The sequence below is a fragment of the Astatotilapia calliptera genome, chromosome 18 (assembly GCF_964374335.1).
Source record: "Astatotilapia calliptera chromosome 18, fAstCal68.1, whole genome shotgun sequence".
Classification (NCBI taxonomy): domain Eukaryota; kingdom Metazoa; phylum Chordata; class Actinopteri; order Cichliformes; family Cichlidae; genus Astatotilapia; species Astatotilapia calliptera.
The window spans coordinates 3289849-3308786 of NC_137439.1; the positions used below are offsets into that span (position 1 = coordinate 3289849).

Here is an 18938-nt window from a genome sequence, read left to right on the forward strand (position 1 = left end):
TTACCCCAGTTCTTTTATTCGTCGAGGCATCCAGAGACAGCACCGGAACTCAGTAGTTATTTCACAAAACCTTTATTCATCTTCATTTAAGCATGCACTTCTAGAAGGGAAAACGAGGCCGGTGTGTCCCTCTGCAAAATCTTCACCCCTTTGTTAGTTACAGCCAGCTTTATAGAGGCGTCCCCATCATAAAACCCCTACGGTGTGCTGCAAACTCAGTGTCTGTATCTATGTGCACAAGCACATGAATGCCTACATGTGCGCGTTCCCACGTGTCTATGTGAGTGCTCGTGTGTGAGTGTGTGCACATACCTGTGTGTATGTGTGAGTGCACATGAGTGAGTGTGCGTGTGGATGTGTGTGCGTGACAGTTAAAACACTGTGGGTGTAGGTGACTCCCTAGGTCATAAAACCCATCTCCCTTCCAGACCACAGTTATCCAGTTACAAAATGTTGAGACCCCCACCCAAACATTCTCTGGGAAATTTCCACTCAGCATTAACTCCTCTCTGTTTTACTTTCACAGTTCAAGTGGGGGAGGGGTCTCCTACAATCTACTCCTAAGTTCACGACACAGTGAGGCCTTTATTATATTAAGGGCAGTATCAATGTCTCTACAATAGTTCTACATTCTATGTTAACACATTTCTAAACTCTAAAATAAGCTAAACACTCCTACAATAACTAAAAGGAAAAAAAAGGAAAAACAACAAAAAAAAACGTAGCACACGGATGGTGTGTTATATTGTTATGAGACCCTTCAGATTTATAGAGAATAGCAGCAACAGCCTTTGCTGTTTTATAAGACACTAGTTCAGATCAGACAGACAAAAAGACAGGAGGCCGAACGGAAGATGTTCAGACTTTCACTGGAGAAGATTAGAAATGAGTTCACGAGAGACAAAGTCAGAGAGGCTGATATCCTAATCTTTCCTGGGAATAACACCCCAGGAAATATAAAACTAATAAACTAATAGTTCGTAAAGGACACAGACTCATTACTGTAAGATTATTTTTAATAGTTTAATTGATAAATCAATAAATGCTGGAGCTGCAACATGTTAACATGTAGTTAACAGATTAAAATTGAGGCTCTCATATTAACAGCTAACTTTCTATACTGTGCTGATTTATTTGTCACAGTCTTGGTCATTTATTTTGAACTTTTTTGTGGAGGTTAAACTTTCTGTTATAAATTTACCTGTATGTGTATTTTAAATATGATCTGTGTCATTAAATGCAACAGTTTCAAATCCACCTTGAAGGCTGAGTTCTTGTTCTGAAAGATGAGGATGTGTAACTGTGACACTAGAAGAGGTGTGGATCTAATTCTCTGAACTTCCTCTAAACTTATATTTTATGTGACAGTAACTTTGTATTTTCTGTTAACAACACCAGGAGCCACTGGGATGATGTCCATTAGCTTGGATATTCTCTTCTGCCAAGACTTCTGCTGCCTTCCTTCCTCCATACCTGACAAAGACGACTGACTGTTGTGTTCTTTCTCAAATCAAGTGTAAACATTATTCAGCTCATCAACACAGAGATTTTTAAGGAGAACATCCCACAGATGATGTTCCCACATGCTGGGATTGTTGTGTGTGACCCTGGTTGGACATCCACAGAGAAAGGTGAGTGTTATTATCTTTATTATCATATCACCACCAACATCTGGTTTTTGTGATCATTAAAATCTTCTAAAGTGTTTCAGTTACAGTGAGAACATTTGCACTAATACTGAACCATTCATTAAAATCTTTTACATACAAAACATTTTTACGGAGCAGGTCGCTATGATCAGCCAGCAAGACGCTAAGCCGACTGTGGAGACGAAGGCTGTCGTGAGGTGACCAAGGGTCCATCCCCAGAGCTGATTGGCCGCTCCACACTTTCCACAGAGGTGGAGGCCAACCCAACCTAATATCCAGAGCTGTGAATGCCCTATCCACCTCAAAAAGTATGTGCTGGTTTAGGTAGCAGCCTGCGGAGTAGAGGATGGACTCAGCCTCAAAGTCCTCCTGATAGCTGTCCTCCAGTAGCCCTTGGCTGGCGAGAGAGGGAGCTGGCTACACAGTGTATTGAGGACACTCTGCCATTGCCTGTGAGGCATCCACCTTCCCTACATTAGCCTTAGGCATGTCGGGAAGTGGTTGGCTGGTACGCTTAGATTAAAAAAAGCGAGCACGAGCCTCTCTGGTATGTGCTGGCAATATGAAACAGTCCATGCAGGACTGCAGAGCTTCCCTGGTCTGCATGGCATGTTCCCAACAGTGAGCATGGAGAGGGCACCGAGCACGAACTCGTGAGACTGTGAGAACAGCTCCATGTCCACCAGAGAACTCCCACACACTGGGCAGGTGATCCACAGCGGATCCACTGGATACGTGAACCTGCGAGGCTACGAGCAATATTCCAGGGGAACGCTGGATGCAGGACCCTCGGCAAGCACCGAGTGTGCGACCTGCAGCTAGTCACCGCAGAAGAGCTTTTCCATTGTGGATCGGGGCAACAGAAACTTGGGAGGCTGCTGACAAAGGCTCCCCATCACAAAGGTAACGAACACACCCCAGCCACACACAGTACCACATACAAGCATACACACACAGTAATTCAATTCAATTCAATTTTATTCATATAGCGCCAAATCACAACAAAAGTTGCCTCAAGACGCTTCATAGATACTGTAAAAAGTGGAGATGCAACGATCACCAGTTTCACATCTGCACAGCTGATTTATAGTTAAGCTGGTCTGTAGAGTTCACATGGAGCCGGTGTGGGTGAGGGGACTCGCCCAGCTCTAATGACCAAAGTCCAGGTGTTGTCCCTCTGTCCACTGACAAGAAACAAAGAGCTGAGTAGCCTTGCAGGTCAAATCCTACCAGTCCCCTCAGTATGACAGCTCCCCCCTAGATCGTGGAACTTGTTAGTAACAGGGTTGATGTCAGAGGCCTGAACAGTCAGCCCCAAGGGAGAGTTATATTTAAAGGCCCAGAGTAACCTCTAAGAGCTGTTTACAATAAAATGATTAATATTCTTATATTTACCTTTACTGTTTCACAAAGGTTTAAAAAGGGTATGTCCACAATTTAGACTGTAATTACAGGATATTTTACTTTATTTGGCAGGAGTGAAGCAGAGGCAGAATTAAATGATAATAACAGTCACAGAATAATAAGAAAATCACATCAATCATAATTATCTCATTAACCTACTCTGAGCTAATGCTGATTTTGTCCTTATCTTTGGGATGAGGGAGGTTGGAGGAGAGAATGAGCAGATCTTGTGCTGAATTTTGTTTCATCTCAGTGTTTTGTGCTAATGGAAACAATCCAACAGGAAAGCAGGAATCCTGAATATTCGATACTTCAGGAAAACAGCGAGACCCCAGATCTTCTCAGTGTTGGGAGAAGCTGCAATCCACCAGGAAAATGATGGGAGTCCAAACCGTTAGAATAATAATCCAACAGAGCAAAGATGATGATGATGATGATGATGATGAGCAGAGATGGAGGCAAATCCATGTTGAATTTGTAAGTCCATTGTTTGGGCAGCTGCTTGATGTCTCTGGTGTCTCTGCCAGAATTTCCAAAGGTGAATTTCTGGTATCCGATCATCTGAACTGCTCATCACACAGAACTGCTGGAAACAGAACCTGAACATCTCTGAGGCTCCAGTTTATGCTCTGACAAGTGCTCACTCACCCCACCTCTCCTCCCTCTGGCAGGTCGTCACCAATCACTGTGTTTCTGGATGTTAAATCCTTTTACCTGCTCAAAGATGTGATGACAGGGGAAAGTACTTCAGCCTCTCTGTCACTTTTCTTCCATCAGAAACTTTTTGTTTTTTTATTGAGCTGAGATCAGATTTGTGACGGTCACTCTGATAACTGGATGTTGTTTAAACCATTTTGCCACAGTTTCTGTACAACTGTGTGTTTAAACTTCAAGTTCGTCTCTTGAAGCTCTTCAGCTGCTCATGTTGCAGATCCACTGTGAGCTGAACTTCCAATGAAGCTGTTAGAAAAATCAAAGTGATGTTTCAGATTAGTCAATGAGCTTGTTAGTTAATAACTGTGTAAGATGGTGTTATGGTCCCCTGATCCTCTGCTGCCTACCCACCATCGATCTTTCCTCCCTGTTTTCTATCTTTGTCTCTCTGTGAGTGTGGCATTTGTGGTGTGTGTGATGTGTGTCGGTGGGGTTTGGCAGTTCTGCTGGTTCCTGCTCCTCCTCGGCTGGAGCACCTGCAGTAACTGATAATCAGTCCAGCACATCAGTTTGGAAGAATTTGACTCCATTTTTGACACAGAGCAGCTTTAATTCTGACATGTTGGATTTTCTCACATGAACTTCCAGCTCTTTCACACCATTTCTGTTGGACTCTGTTGGACTCGGTTGTTCCAAAGCTCTATTTTTAACAGCAGGCATGGACGCTGTGTGTTCCTACGAGGCTGCTGGAGCTGATTGAGGCCACTCAGTACAACACTGATGATTCCAGCAGACATGCCACAGCACATTTCAGAAGCATCCCTGAAGCATCTCTTTGCTCTGCACCGCTAAAAATAACTCTGGATCTATTTTGTACAGAAGCTCCATCAAGCTGCAGACAACAGAGGAAAATGTGCAGGACAGAAGAAACAGCAAAGGAAATCCTGTCAGTGTTGAAAATAGAAGAGCCTGTGCAGACCAACATGTTTCTCTTCTAAAATCCACCAGGTGTGGTTTGAAGGACGCAACAAAACCACATCAGAAAGACATCAGAGACTCATCACATCACTCGCTGGATTCACTGGATTCTTTTTCTTTCACCATTATTTGGAACAAAGAAAACAAACGTGACTGGTTTGTGTCATTGTGGTGCTGCATGGCCCACTTTCTCCTGAGATTCAGTTCACAGACAGATGTTCTGATAGTTTTCTTTACAATTTGCTGCTAGAATTCAAAATTGATTGTGTGATTAATGATGGTGAGCCAGATGGGCCAAACCATGATCCTATCAGCAGCATGTTTCATTGTAGTGGTGCATCATTGATGGGATAAATGGACTGGTGCTTATATAGTGATTTTCTATTTTCATGTGGACTAAAGTAGTGGACTGACCAACAGACTGACATTAACATCAGAGCCGTGCTGCTAGTGTGGCTAAAAGAAAAGAGAAGAAGAGACAGTCATGTTGATATGAACATTAGAGAAACACATCATGGAGCTGAAATATGATCCTGCTTCCTCATTTGGACTCATTCACCTCAGCTGACACGTTCAGCAGCAGACAGGTTTTTGTATTAGTCTGTCTCACTGTGAGAGGAAGATACTACCTCATCTTTGGCTCTGGAACTAAACTGTCTGTAACAGGTAAGAACAAACATTTATTTTCCTTCAGTTGTTTTATTGTAGAAGCTGAAAATGTGTTTAAAGTCAGTTTGTGCTGCTTCAGGCTTTACATGTTAGTTTTTCATCATTAGTAGAGAATTCATCTGCAGCCATTGTTACATAAGAAAAGCTCAATAATCTCTGAAAACATGTTGAAATCTCACTGAACAACTAAAGTTATTCTTTATTTCTGCAAATATTAGTGATGTTACAAATATTTAGGATTTGATCCTCTCAGTGATTCTGCTGGTTTTTAACACAAGATCATATTTGATGTTAAAAATAATATGTTTGGTATTAAAATGTACATAGAAATGTCAGCTTTGGTTAAATGTAAATAAAAACATTGAGAAATGTGTTTGTTCAGAAAGTCTTTTTTCTAAAGAATATATGAATATGTGAGTTAAAAGTGATACTGTTAAAAAATAACAATAAAAAGAATCATGTTTATTTAGCAAGTAATGATTTAATAAACATATTTATGTGTTCAAGAGCAAAATAATAAATACTTTTAACGGTTAAATTAATGTATTATTTAAGAATATATTTTAAATAAAATAAAAAATAAATTAAATTAAAATTTTATAGAAAATAAAAAACATTCTAACTTTACATATAACGGTGCAAACTTAAGTGTTTCAATCCTGATGGACTGTTTAAATTTATTTAAATCATATTTGACAAAATTAAATGTTAGTTCTCAAGAACAGCATCAGACGGCGAACATTTCCGTATAATTGAATCAATATTTTCAAGTTTATAATTATAAAAATATTTCATTTCATACATAAAAACTATGAACATACTTGTGAAAAGAAAACACTGACATTCTATTTCGGTGTTAATTTTATTAAATTAAAGTGTGTAATATTAAATATTTAAGATGTTATCTCAACGCTGTGAGCTCTGAAATTTTTTTATTAAAGTTTTAAATAATAAAAAAATATATGTTAAATGTCTTTGTCATTATTATGAAATTACCCATAAAAGTCCTAAAAGGAGAGAGCTTGTTCAAGCTGGCAGTGGATAATAGAGGGAACATCACTGACACACTGAGTCCAAACACAAACAGAACCAGTGGTTCACACAATTCAGAATCACCAGTTAACTGAAAAAACTTGTATTTGGATTGTAGATGGAAATCAGAGCACCCAGAAAAGAACGACACAGGCACCGAGAGTTCCTGCAAACACACAGCAGAGCCCCACCCGACCAGCAGGTCTGACCCCACAACCTTCTCCCTTTGAGGCTACAGCGCAAACCACCACATCACCATGTCACCATTTATGTTTTCAAATATTTCTTATGAAGCTAAGAAGAGGAAACAACAGAACATAATCTCTGTTTTTTCAAACAGCAGGACCCAGAGTCCACGTGGAGGGGAACAGCTCCCTGCTGTGTGTGCCCCCAGCCATGTTTCCTCACCTGGTCCAGCTGTCGTGTAAAAGACAGAAGAAGAACGGCCGGCTGGAGGAGCTGCCCCCTGCTGATGGAGAGCAGCTGGAGCTCAGAGAGTCGGGACGCAACACCTCCATCTTACTGATCCATCAGCAGGAGAAAAGCACATATAAATGTACCTGCTGGGTGAAGCACGAGGGGGGCACAGTGGAGGCCCGAACACAACAAGGTAATGAAGGCTTGGTGACTGTGTTCAGCAGTGATTCAGCTTCATGTGGAGATGCTGTCAAAGAGAGCAGAGCAGCAGAGTACTGACATTTCTCACTGCAGCTCCAAACATTTGACTCCTTTTCTTTATCCACCCACAGATTATCTTCCTTCTCTTCCTTCTATACACGAGGTGAAGCTGCTCTGCCTGCTGTACACAGTGCTGATAGTGAAGAGTCTGGTGTACTGCTGTGGACTCTCTCTGCTGATGATGCTCACAAACAAGGGAGCGTCCACCAACTGCACACATGCTGACTGACTGTTTCCTGCTCGCCTTTTCTCACCATCAGATTTCCTCCAGTCAGCAGTCAGAAATGTAAATTAACTTCTGGTTGGTTCAATGTTTCATTACTGAGCATTTGACCTTTTCTCATTTAATCATCTTAAACTGTGTAACATAAATTTACAGATAAACATGTTTGATGTGTTTGTAAAAGTGTAGATTCTTTATGTGAAGATTTCTTTTGTACATCTCTGCAGAAAAACTCAGCTGATGCATTCAGATCCCACCATAACAAAATAACAGTGTAGTTATTTGTCTGAAGTAAAAATAAAGATTGTGATTTTAAGAATGCATTTCTCATTTCTTCTGTGATACATAACCTGTGTGACTGCAGCATTCACAGATCATAAACTTGCTCTCCTGCAGCAGACGGGCTGTGTGGGTTTCTGCTCTGCAGCCTCCACACCGTTAGCTGTGGCTTTCACTTTAATAACACAACGACAGTTACAAGCATGAACTCTGCTTCAAGTTGTTCAGGAAGCATCTGTGTTCATGTGTGTGAGAGAAACAAAGTGTGAACTCAGAGCTGTTACACAGTTGATGTTTAGTACGATCACAAAAGACAAATACAAGATGAAGTCTGAACATTAAATCCCACAGAACTCAAGTTGAACCGTTATGATTTAAAAACACTGAAAAAGGGAATAAATTAAGACAAGATTTGTAAAAACAATTTCACAAAACACCATCAGTTCAGATGGATGTTGAGCATCTTTCTCACTTTTTCTAATAATCATAAATATGTAAAATGTTTAATCAAAATGTGTCATTGATTAATCAGCTTAATTATTCAGACTAGTGCAATTTATACAAATAATATAATTGAAATAAAACATAATTATTATAATTAAGAGCAGCACAGAGAGACAAAGTCAAACAAAGAACATTCATCAATTTGATGATTGAACCAGTGCTGAATATTTATTAAGTTCACCCACGCTGTGCTGTAAATTCTGTTGATATGAATATTAAGATTTAACCCTCATAATGTCCCGATTTCCACACACCTGTGGTCCTCAGGGTCACAAATGTCCCCACTTCATTTCAGTGTTTTTTAAAGTATAAATTGTCGATCAATTCAGTGTAAAAAATACATGAAATGATCAGTTATTGTGATCATTGTTTCCCAACCAGAGTCGGTCGCTTTAACAGATGATCACAGACGGCTTTATGTCAAAGTTAATGTAGGAAGCTGTTTTTAAACGACTTCAAGTTTTTTACTGGCAGCAAATAATCAGGTTTTCCTTTGGGCTCAAAAATGACCCCGTCTGCTTTGACTGTTTATAAATGAAAGGTATAAAATATCATCCATCTCTGTGTTTCAAGGTTTGATTCAACTTTATTCCAACTCATTGCCTGACATGTGTCTGTATGTTGGCATGGTAGGAACAGCAGGGCATGGGTCTGAGTGAAGGCAAACCTTCATGAGGACAAAGGCGTGTCCATATTTGACACAAGTGCAGGAGGACAAATTAGAAATTCGCTGAACTTTAGTGATGCTTTTAAAGAATCTGTGATTTTAAAATCTTAGATGCAAATATAAAATCTGATGAGATTTATTCCACAGATTTGTGTTTTATGTCAGGGTAAATAATCTCTAACAAGTTAAGTGATTTACTATGAAGTGAAAAAGAGCAAATATGAAACAGATGTTGTCATGGAGGAGTGGACTCAGGCGCAGACAAACTCAGACGCTCGATGGCGAAGAATTAAGTGAAGTTTGTTACAGGAGGTTCGGTGTGACGACAACGAGTGATGAAAACAAACATGAACTAAAGGCGAGAGCCTAAAAATCGGCTCTGAGGTAAATGACTCATTTACAAGGTATCAGGTATCACAGCACGCTGTGAGACGCTGTCAGCAGCACTGAAGGAAACACTGTGAACAGTGTTGAGACCACACCAGCCTCTCCCATCCTTTTGTCTTATAGAGATCACAGAGATGTTTCCAAATATTCCTGCTTTTGTACTGTTGTGTAAATGTGTGTGTAAAGGTGGATGACTGCCTGCTGCAGATGAAATCTAACCATGGGTACAAATAAATGAAGCTGACGTGAAACACAGCCCTGTTTTTATTACTGTTTATAGATATTAGAATTGATGATCATCATTTTAATGATTCTTAAAAAGGCTTTAATGAATCCTTCAGTCTGAAACCAACTTGGAACAAAACACATTAGAAGATGTGGGAAAGAACCACAGTGTGCACATATTTAAACACACAACAGAACCACAGTGTGCACATATTTAAACACACAACAGAACCACATGTGTTTGTTTCAAATAAGATTTTTACTCTAAATGTTGTTATATATGATTTTGTTTTTTTAACTACTTTGAGTGCAATTTATGAACTTTTAAAATATTTAACCATATTATCTTTTTTTAGATTTTTCTATTTATTTGTAGTTTAGTTATATTTAGTGTTTTCATCACAGCTGTTAAACAACAGATAACAGTGTGTGTTACTAAATTCACAGCAACATGAATGTTTCTGAGTGTTTGTGCATCATGTGACCCAGATTTTTGGATCTGCTGTCAGATTGAAATGAAGACGATGAAACCACAGCAGCTTCAGCTGAGCTGTCAATCAGCAGCAGCAGTCTTATCTGTGGGCCGCAGGGGCTGATGGGAGCTTTGAGGACCTGTTAGAAACCACGTGGCCCTCGTCTGATCTCACAGCTCGTCCTTGTTTGGCCTCAGCTGCATCAGAGCGCCACTTCTCCCCAGGTTCACCAGAGGAAACACCACTGCACAAAATGCTTTTCCTCCCAGCTGCTGCTCTGTGCTGTCTGTGTTCAGGTGAGTGTTTCCAGCCAATCAGGAGCCAACAAAGTCAACCTGTAACAAACACTGTCACACTAACCTTCATCTGTCTGTCTGTGTCTCTACAGCACTGGTTACCATGGCAGCAGAACAGCTGATTCAGGACGATTTAACATTGACCAGGAGAGTTGGAGAAAGTGTCTCCTTCAGCTGTGGAGGGATTAATAAGTGTTATTATGACTGGATATACTGGTACCAGAAGAAAGAAAATGAAACTTTCAAAGTGATACTTGATATTGATAAAACAAATGGTGACATAGATAAAAGATACGGTCATCCTCAGAAAGATGATTTTTCAGCTGAGAATAAACAGAACAGCTGTGAGTTGAAGATAGAGAAAGTTAAACTCGATCATTCAGCCACCTACTACTGTAACTGTTGGAAGAGAGCTCCCCACAGTGAGAAATGATCCCTGCAGCCTGAACAAAAACCAACAGATGAACAGATGTCAAACAGTGTCTGTGACAGGAAGAGAGCAGTAAACCACAGCCCAGCTTCACATGTTTCACCTCCATCTCAGAGTCACAAACATACTGAGCTCAGGGACCATTTTTATTTACTGCTGTCAGAAATTCAATTCGATTTATTTCTGTTTAAACAGATTTTTCATCCTGTTTTAAGACAGAAACAAGAGGAACAGATGACATCAAACTTCCAAATGTAAACAAATGTATCCTCAGTCCCACAAAAACATTTATTCAAAGTGAAAGAAAAACAGATTGTGTCAAACTGAGTCAAAGTCCATCCCTCATTCACAGTGTTAATGTTCTCTTCATGAAAACTCTTCCAGCAGCACTTGTTGTTTAACACCTTTCAGTACATTTAACCAGACACTTGGACTGATGTCAGGTCAGAATCTTGTCCTTCTAGCAGCGGCTCATTAGGACGCTGATGTTGTTGGACAGGTTTCCATCAGTTTCCTGTGGATGTTTATAGAGGATGAATCAGTCACGGTGCCTCATCTTTCTGTCACCTTCTTTTCTCTGATAGTAAAAAATAGATTTTGCATCTGAATATGTCAAATCTGGAATAAAAGGACAAGATTTCTGCTCTCTGTTTGTGTTTCTGACTAATTACATGCAGCTTTGGTTTCATGCAGGAAAACAGTCTGTGAGGAGAACAAAAGAGTCCATCTGCTGAAAATGCATCACATCATCAAATATCATCCAGACATGACTTTTTATTCAGTTGTTTTTAAATTCTCTGTTTTCATAAACAATGAGCAATAACAAGAATTTGAAGTCTTTGTCCAGATATCTGCTGGACAAACCAGAAGCCAAGAAGAATTGCTTGTTGTATCCTGAAGCTAAGTCAGCAGACTAATCAATGGGTTCCCGGGTTGTCCAAACCCAGCAGGTCATGGCCGCCTTGACCTGGTTGTGCCAGAGGTTTGTTTGAAATAGAAGACAATAAATACGATTCTAGTTTATCAAAATCATTTTCAGTGGGCACTGGATTAAAATTCAATGACAAAAAGACTGAGGTGATGGTTTTTGGTAGCCCCACTGAGATCCCTAATGTATATTTAGATACCTTGGCCCAGCACAATAAGCCAACTGTCGCAAACCTGGGAGTCAAAGTGGACTCTGAACTGAAGCTTGACGGTCAGATTAAGGCCGTCATAAAGTCAGGCTTCTTTCAGCTCATGCAGCTGGCTCAAATAAAGCAATTCTTTCACAGCAGCTCTTTGAGACAGTTATCAACACCTTTGTTAGCATTAGCTGGATTACTGTAATGCACTTTATATAGGAGCCAGTGCTTCACACATTCCTCATCCACAGAGGCCGCGAAATGCTGCGACTCGTCTTTTAACTGACTCTCTAAAGTTTGAGCACATTTCCACCATTTCAGCTTGACTTCACTGGCTGCCCATTCATTTTAGAATTCATTTTAAAATGATTTAATTTGCTTTTAAAGCCTTTCATGTTCTGGTTTAGTTTGGGGATAGAAGCTCCTCTCGAGTCCCTCTGTCCTTGCGCAGATGCTGCAGAACCTGCCTGATTGCACAGGTTGGAACAGATTGTTGCAGGGACGGGACAGGTCCTTCCATATATATATATATATATATATATATATAATATATATAATATATTCTGAAAGGGGCGCCGGGGACGTGGACATGTACGTGGCACGCGCTCTGGGAAGCTGCCCTCAAACAGCCCTGCCTTCTTCCTGTTTAGCCGATGTCATCACACCATGCACACCTGATGCAGTTTTATTGGTTGCCATGCTGACAGGATACGATGGGAGGTGGAGAAATTAAACAACTTGCAATTACTGCATATCCAACCTGCTACCATGGATGGACAGAGAGTTAAATTAGCTCTTTTAAATGCAAGATCTGTATCAAGTAAAAGTGTTGACTCAAAGGACCATGCCAGTTTCTACAGTCAATATTCCCCAGCAAGGCGACATTGATCAGTGGCCTCATCTTCAACCTGTTAAACTTCACAACATTGATGCAGAGGTGGAGCTACTGATAGGCACTGATGCTTCCAATGTTTTAGAGCCATGGAAGGTGATAAACAGTGTGGAGGGTGGACCTTATGCTGTAAAAACAACAGTTGGCTGGGTCATAAATGGTCCCCTGCGCACTGGAAGTAACAGCGGAAATAAAAACAACTGCACTGCTGTAACAGCCAATAGGATTTCTGTTGAGCTTCTTGAAGAAACGTTGATTAAACAGTACAATCATGATTTTAATGAAAGATCCTCAGAGGAGCAGACTGAAATGTCCAGAGAGGATCTGTTTCATGGATATTGTTAGTAGTTCAATAAAACTTATTGGAAATCATTATCACATGGATTTGCCTTTCAGGAGAGAAGGTCCCAGCTTGCCCAATAACCTCTGTGTCGCGGAGCAGCGTCTCCAGAGTCTCAGACGGAGATTTGAAAAGGATGCTCATTATAAAGATGAATACACTGAATGTGTAAACAACATGCTTGAACAAGGATATGCCGAGCTCACAAGCTCACGTCTCAGAAAAACACGTCAACGTTCTCCGTTTCCTGTGGTGGCAACATGGCGACACTACAAGGTTGGCACAGGAATGCAGGATGAAAGTGCATTTGTTTGGAGCAGTATCTTCGCCAAGCTGTGCAAATTATGCTCTACAGAGAACTGCAGATGATAATGCACAACAGTTTCCAGCTGAAGTGGTTGATACAGTCAAAAGAAACTTTTGCGTGGATGATTGTTTGAAATCTGTTGCTTCAGAAGAGGAGGCAGTGCACATGGTGAAGAGGCTGACAGATATCTGCGCCAAAGGAGGATTTAAGCTTTCAAAATGGATCAGCAACAGTCGCACAGTGCTCATGTCCATCCCAGAGGAAAGAAGAGCAAAGGAAATAAAGGCTCTGGATTTGGACACAGATCAGCTTCCAGTTGAGAGAGCACTGGGTTTACAGTGGTGCATAGAAACAGACAAGTTCCAGTTCAGAACCTCCCTGCAGGACCGTCCAACAACCAGAAGGGGCATTTTGTCTGTGGTCAGCTCACTGTATGATCCTTTGGGAATCTTGTCTCCCTTCAGTATGCCAGCTAAACTGTTGCTACAAGAGCTTTGCCCACAAAATTGGAAGTGGGATGAAGTTATTCCCCAATTTCTTTCCCAGCGGTGGCGTGATTGGCTAGAGGATCTCCAGCTGATTTCAAAGCTCAAAGTGGAACGTTGCATTAAACCAAGTTGCTTTGGAAGACCAGATAAGGCACAACTTCATTTTTCTGATGCAAGTCAAGATGGTTATGGAACAGTGTCATATTTAAAGTTGGAAAAGAATAACATCACACATGTTGCTTTTATCCTGGGAGAAGCTAGAGTTGCTCCTCTCAAGCAAACTACAATTCCCAGGCTGGAAGTGACGGCTGCAGTTCTTGCAGTTCGAGTGAATATGCTTCTGCAAAAGGAGCTGCAGGTAAGGTTGGAAAAATCTGTTTTTTGGACTGATAGTACAACAGTACTGAAATACATCTCCAATGAAACCTGAAGATTTAATACTTTTGTTGCAAACAGAATTGCTGTCAATCGAGAAGCAACAGATGTGAATCAGTGGAGATACGTTTCTTCCAAGGAGAATCCTGCAGATGACGCTTCCAGAGGCATGAGAGCTGGGGATTTCCTCAAATGTAGGAGATGAATTAAAGGGACAGAATTTCTCTAAGTCAGAAAAGGAATGGCCTAAACTGGATGTGGAATATAGTGTAATTTCTGCAGATGACCCAGAGGTCAAAAAGGACCTGACAATGAATGTCATTGTGAAGGAATTACAAAATCCTACCAACTATCTTATCCATTACATCTCGTCTTGGGCAAAACTTAAAATCTCTGTAGCCTGGCTTTTAAAGCTGAAAGAGGCCTTGGTGCTGCTGGCGCAGGTTTGAATAAGATTGATCTGGAAAGTCAGAAAGAAGTGGAGATAAGAATGGAAAGGTTTAGGACCACTTTGAAGAAAGGAAATATGACTCCAGAATATGTAGCAAAGACAGAACAAGCTATTATTCAATATGCACAACAACAGATATTTAAAACTGAAATGGCTTTAATCAGCAATGGCCTCAAAGGAGTCTCCAAGGGAAGTAGTCTCTACAAACTTGATCCAGTGTTGGATGCAGGAATCCTCTGAGTGGGTGGCCGATTGAATAAAGCAGCCACGACTATGGAGGTAAAGCATCCTGAAATTTTGACAAAAGATATGCATGAGTCACTGATTTTACGCCATATCCATCAAAGGTTGGGACTCGCAGGAAGAGCACACACGCTGTCAAAACTAAGACAAAATTACTGGATACTAAATGCAAATTCTGCTGCCAGGAAAATCATCTCTCGTTGTATCATGTGTAGACACAACAGAGGGAAGTTTGTTGAACAAAAGATGGCGGATCTGCCTGAAGAGAGAGTCCTGCCAGACACAGCTCCATTCACAAAGGTTGGAGTGGACTATTTTGGACCTATAAGTGTTAAAAGAGGACGAAGTCTCCTTAAAAGGTATGGAGTTCTTTTTACTTGTTTGACCAGTCGTGCAGTACATCTGGAGATTGCATGTACCCTTGATGCAGATTCCTGTATAAATGCTGTGAGGAGAATCATCTGTAGACGAGGCCCGGTTTCGACCATCAGATCTGATAATGCTACAAATTTTGTTGGGGCGAATCGAGAGTTGAAAGAAAGTTTGACTGAGCTGGCCATGCTAAAATTCAAAAGGCTTTTGTTCAGGATGGCATGAAATGGAACTTTAACATCCCAGCAGCTTCTCACCAAGGCGGTGTGTGGGAGCGCCTCATTCCTTCAATAAAGAGTATTTTAGCCTCAGTTCTCAAAGAGCAACTTTTGGATGATGAAGGACTCCAAACAGTCTTCTGTGAGGTTGAAGCTATAATGAACGACAGACCCATTACTAAAGTTTCAGATGACTCAAATGATCTTGAAGCACTGACACCCAATCACTTGTTGTTGCTGAAAAATAAACCAGTTTTACCACCAGGACTGTTTGATCCAAGTGATCTGCATGTCAGGAAAAGGTGGAAACAGGTACAGTACATGGCAGAGTTGTTCTGGAAGAGATGGCTTTCTGAGTACCTACCTCTGATGCAAGAAAGACAAAAATGGATGAGGACTAAAAGATGTCTTATACCTGGAGATGTTGTTTTAATTGCAGACGCTACAGCTCCAAGAGGATCGTGGATGATGGCAAAAGTCTTGAGTGTAAACCAGGGTGCAAAAGGCGTGGTGCGTTCTGTGAGACTACGTACAAAGACCAGTGTTTTGGAAAGGCCAGTGCCAAAACTCATTTTGCTACTGGAAGCCTCATCGTGAAGAAGATCATTAGCAAAGATTAGGGACCTGCTTAAGGGAATAGCTCCTCCTCTTGGGACTTTAAAGTAATTGTGATTGTATGCACAATTAGGAGTGTTGGAGCTATTTGTTCTTTTTTTTTTTAAATGAGTTAAAGTTTGTTGTCAGTTTACTTATATTTTGGGATTTATTTACAAGTTTATTTGTCGGTTAATATTTTGTTTCAATGTTTGTTTGATGTTACTTTGTTAAATTAGTCAGTAAGAGCTGTAGGGCCGTTTTGTTTCTATAAATAAAGAGACTGGTATAGGACCAGCATGCACTGGGGTGGGCCTATGGTTTTTTACCAGAGCAGGAGAAGCAGCAGGAAGTAACAAAAAATGGATCTTGTTATTGCTCGCCAAACTGGATAAATAAACCATAAAAACGCAACTTTCAAGTTTGGACAGTGGACTTCTTTTGCCTGCGTACGGAATATTATCTCAGTGCAGCAGTGGCTTGTGGACTTTTAATTGTGGGATGTTTGGTTCGTCAAACAAAAGGAATTGCCACTACAAAAAGATCTGGACTTTTTCGGTACTTATAAGCTGAACGTCATGTTCCTAACTGAGACATGGCTGCACCGTGGTGAAGTGGCACTCTTGCTTTGCTCCAGATGCCAGTTTCTTCAGCTCTTCTAAAATCCACCAGGTGTGGTTTGAAGGACGCAACAAAACCACATCAGAAAGACATCAGAGACTCATCACATCACTCGCTGGATTCACTGGATTATTTTTCTTTCACCATTATTTGGAACAAAGAAAACAAACGTGACTGGTTTGTGTCATTGTGGTGCTGCATGGCCCACTTTCTCCTGAGATTCAGTTCACAGACAGATGTTCTGATAGTTTTCTTTACAATTTGCTGCTTGAATTCAAAATTGATTGTGTGATTAATGATGGTGAGCCAGATGGGCCAAACCATGATACTATCAGCAGCATGTTTCATTGTAGTGGTGCATCATTGATGGGATAAATGGACTGGTGCTTATATAGTGATTTTCTGTTTTCATGTGGACTAAAGTAGTGGACTGACCAACAGACTGACATTAACATCAGAGCCGTGCTGCTAGTGTGGCTAAAAGAAAAGAGAAGAAGAGACAGTCATGTTGATATGAACATTAGAGAAACACATCATGGAGCTGAAATATGATCCTGCTTCCTCATTTGGACTCATTCACCTCAGCTGACACGTTCAACAGCAGACAGGTTTTTGTATTAGTCTGTCTCACTGTGAGAGGAACAGGCTACCTCTACCTCATCTTTGGCTCTGGAACTAAACTGTCTGTAACAGGTAAGAACAAACATTTATTTTCCTTCAGTTGTTTTATTGTAGAAGCTGAAAATGTGTTTAAAGTCAGTTTGTGCTGCTTCAGGCTTTACATGTTAGTTTTTCATCATTAGTAGAGAATTCATCTGCAGCCATTGTTACATAAGAAAAGCTCAATAATCTCTGAAAACATGTTGAAATCTCACTGAACAACTAAAGTTATTCTTTATTTCTGCAAATATTAGTGATGTTACAAATATTTAGGATTTGATCCTCTCAGTGATTCTGCTGGTTTTTAACACAAGATCATATTTGATGTTAAAACTAAATTAATATAGATTAACAACAAATATGGTTTCAGGAAATATTTGCTTTATGTTGAGGAACAAATATTTTTTAATAGTCAAACATTCATGTAGCTGCTTCAAAAAGGTAAATAGAATAATAAAAACAGATACTGATTAGAAAACTCAGAAATGATATGACAGATAAATTTAGGATGAATTTGACATCGTTAAACTCTGATATTTATTTCTGAGATGAAGTCGTGTGTGTGGATTTGTACGTGACAATAAAAAGTTAATAATACTTTAATTTTCCAAAATACTTTAACATACAAATTTTTATTAAATATATTTTGTCAAATAATTTATATTTTATGACTAAAAATATCATGAAGTATATCTCATATTATTGAAAACGTTTTATTCAACATTTCAGTTTTAGTGTTTTAAAATAGTTGCTACAGTTTTTTATTTGAATAAAAACATAAATTAAAATAATCACTGCGTTACTTTTCCAATTTTACACAAAAATATTTGAGAATAAATTAGTCTGAAAGACAAATATGGTCTTTATGGTAAAATATATCAAAGACAAGAAGAATGGAAATTTTATCTGCTGAACTGAATTTTGTGAAATGATATTTAATTTTATTAATAGTACAAAACAATATGAAAAAAGATGAATTTATTTTTGGACAGAAGAGGATCTCTGTTAGAACTCGTGTCTCAGGACTAATAAGAAAAATACATTTTCACTTGTATAAAGACAAATGTAAATATTTTAAAATTGGACTGAACTAAATTTCTATAAAACAATAAAAAGCAAACACATGACGAATTAAACTGAAATGAATTTGACTTTTAAAACCATGCTGAGTGTTCCTCATGTGAGCCATGATGACATGAGGTGATGACTGTGTTTGATATGAAGCTGAATCCAGTGTATGTAGTGAACTTTGTGCTGATGAGTAGTTTAGTGATCAGAGTCCATGTAGTTTCCAGGATCAGACTGAATGCAGTGCAGTGCTGGAAGCTGCTGCTGACTGTGTGAATGTGTGTCTGTGCTGCTTGTTGCTTCAACAATATTTCAGCGCCACATAGACTCCACGTCGATGGGGACAGCTCCCTGCTGTGTGTGCCCCCGTTCATGTTTCCATCTTTGGTCCAGCTGACTTGTAATACACAGAAGAAAGATGATCCGGAGGAGCTGCCCACAGATGTTGGAAAGCAGCTGGAGCTGATCCATGAAGAAGAGAGCAGCACATATACATGCAAATGCTACATCAAAAATGTCAGCAACAACACAGTGGAGGCCCGAACACAACAAGGTAATGAAGGCTTGCTGACTGTGTTCAGCAGTGATTCAGCTTCATGTGGAGATGCTGTCAAAGAGAGCAGAGCAGCAGAGGACT

General features: G+C 40.0%; 1 protein-coding gene across 17 annotated transcripts in view; it reads left to right on the forward strand.

The window, feature by feature from the left end:
* Positions 1–18938, forward strand: part of LOC113010740 (uncharacterized) — a 170689-nt gene that overhangs the window by 138453 nt on the left and 13298 nt on the right. For 5 of the 17 annotated variants that reach the window (XM_080292462.1, XM_080292460.1, XM_080292455.1 and 2 more), the window contains 2 exons: positions 6505–6588; positions 6727–6996. In XM_080292462.1, coding sequence (XP_080148588.1) covers positions 6505–6588; positions 6727–6996 — 354 coding nt within the window. Of the gene's footprint in view, positions 1–4288; positions 5352–6504; positions 6589–6726; positions 6997–7135; positions 7607–16897; positions 17267–18617; positions 18855–18938 lie in introns of those variants that run through there. The other 12 variants (XM_080292461.1, XM_080292457.1, XM_080292456.1 and 9 more) reach the window with 10 other exon arrangements.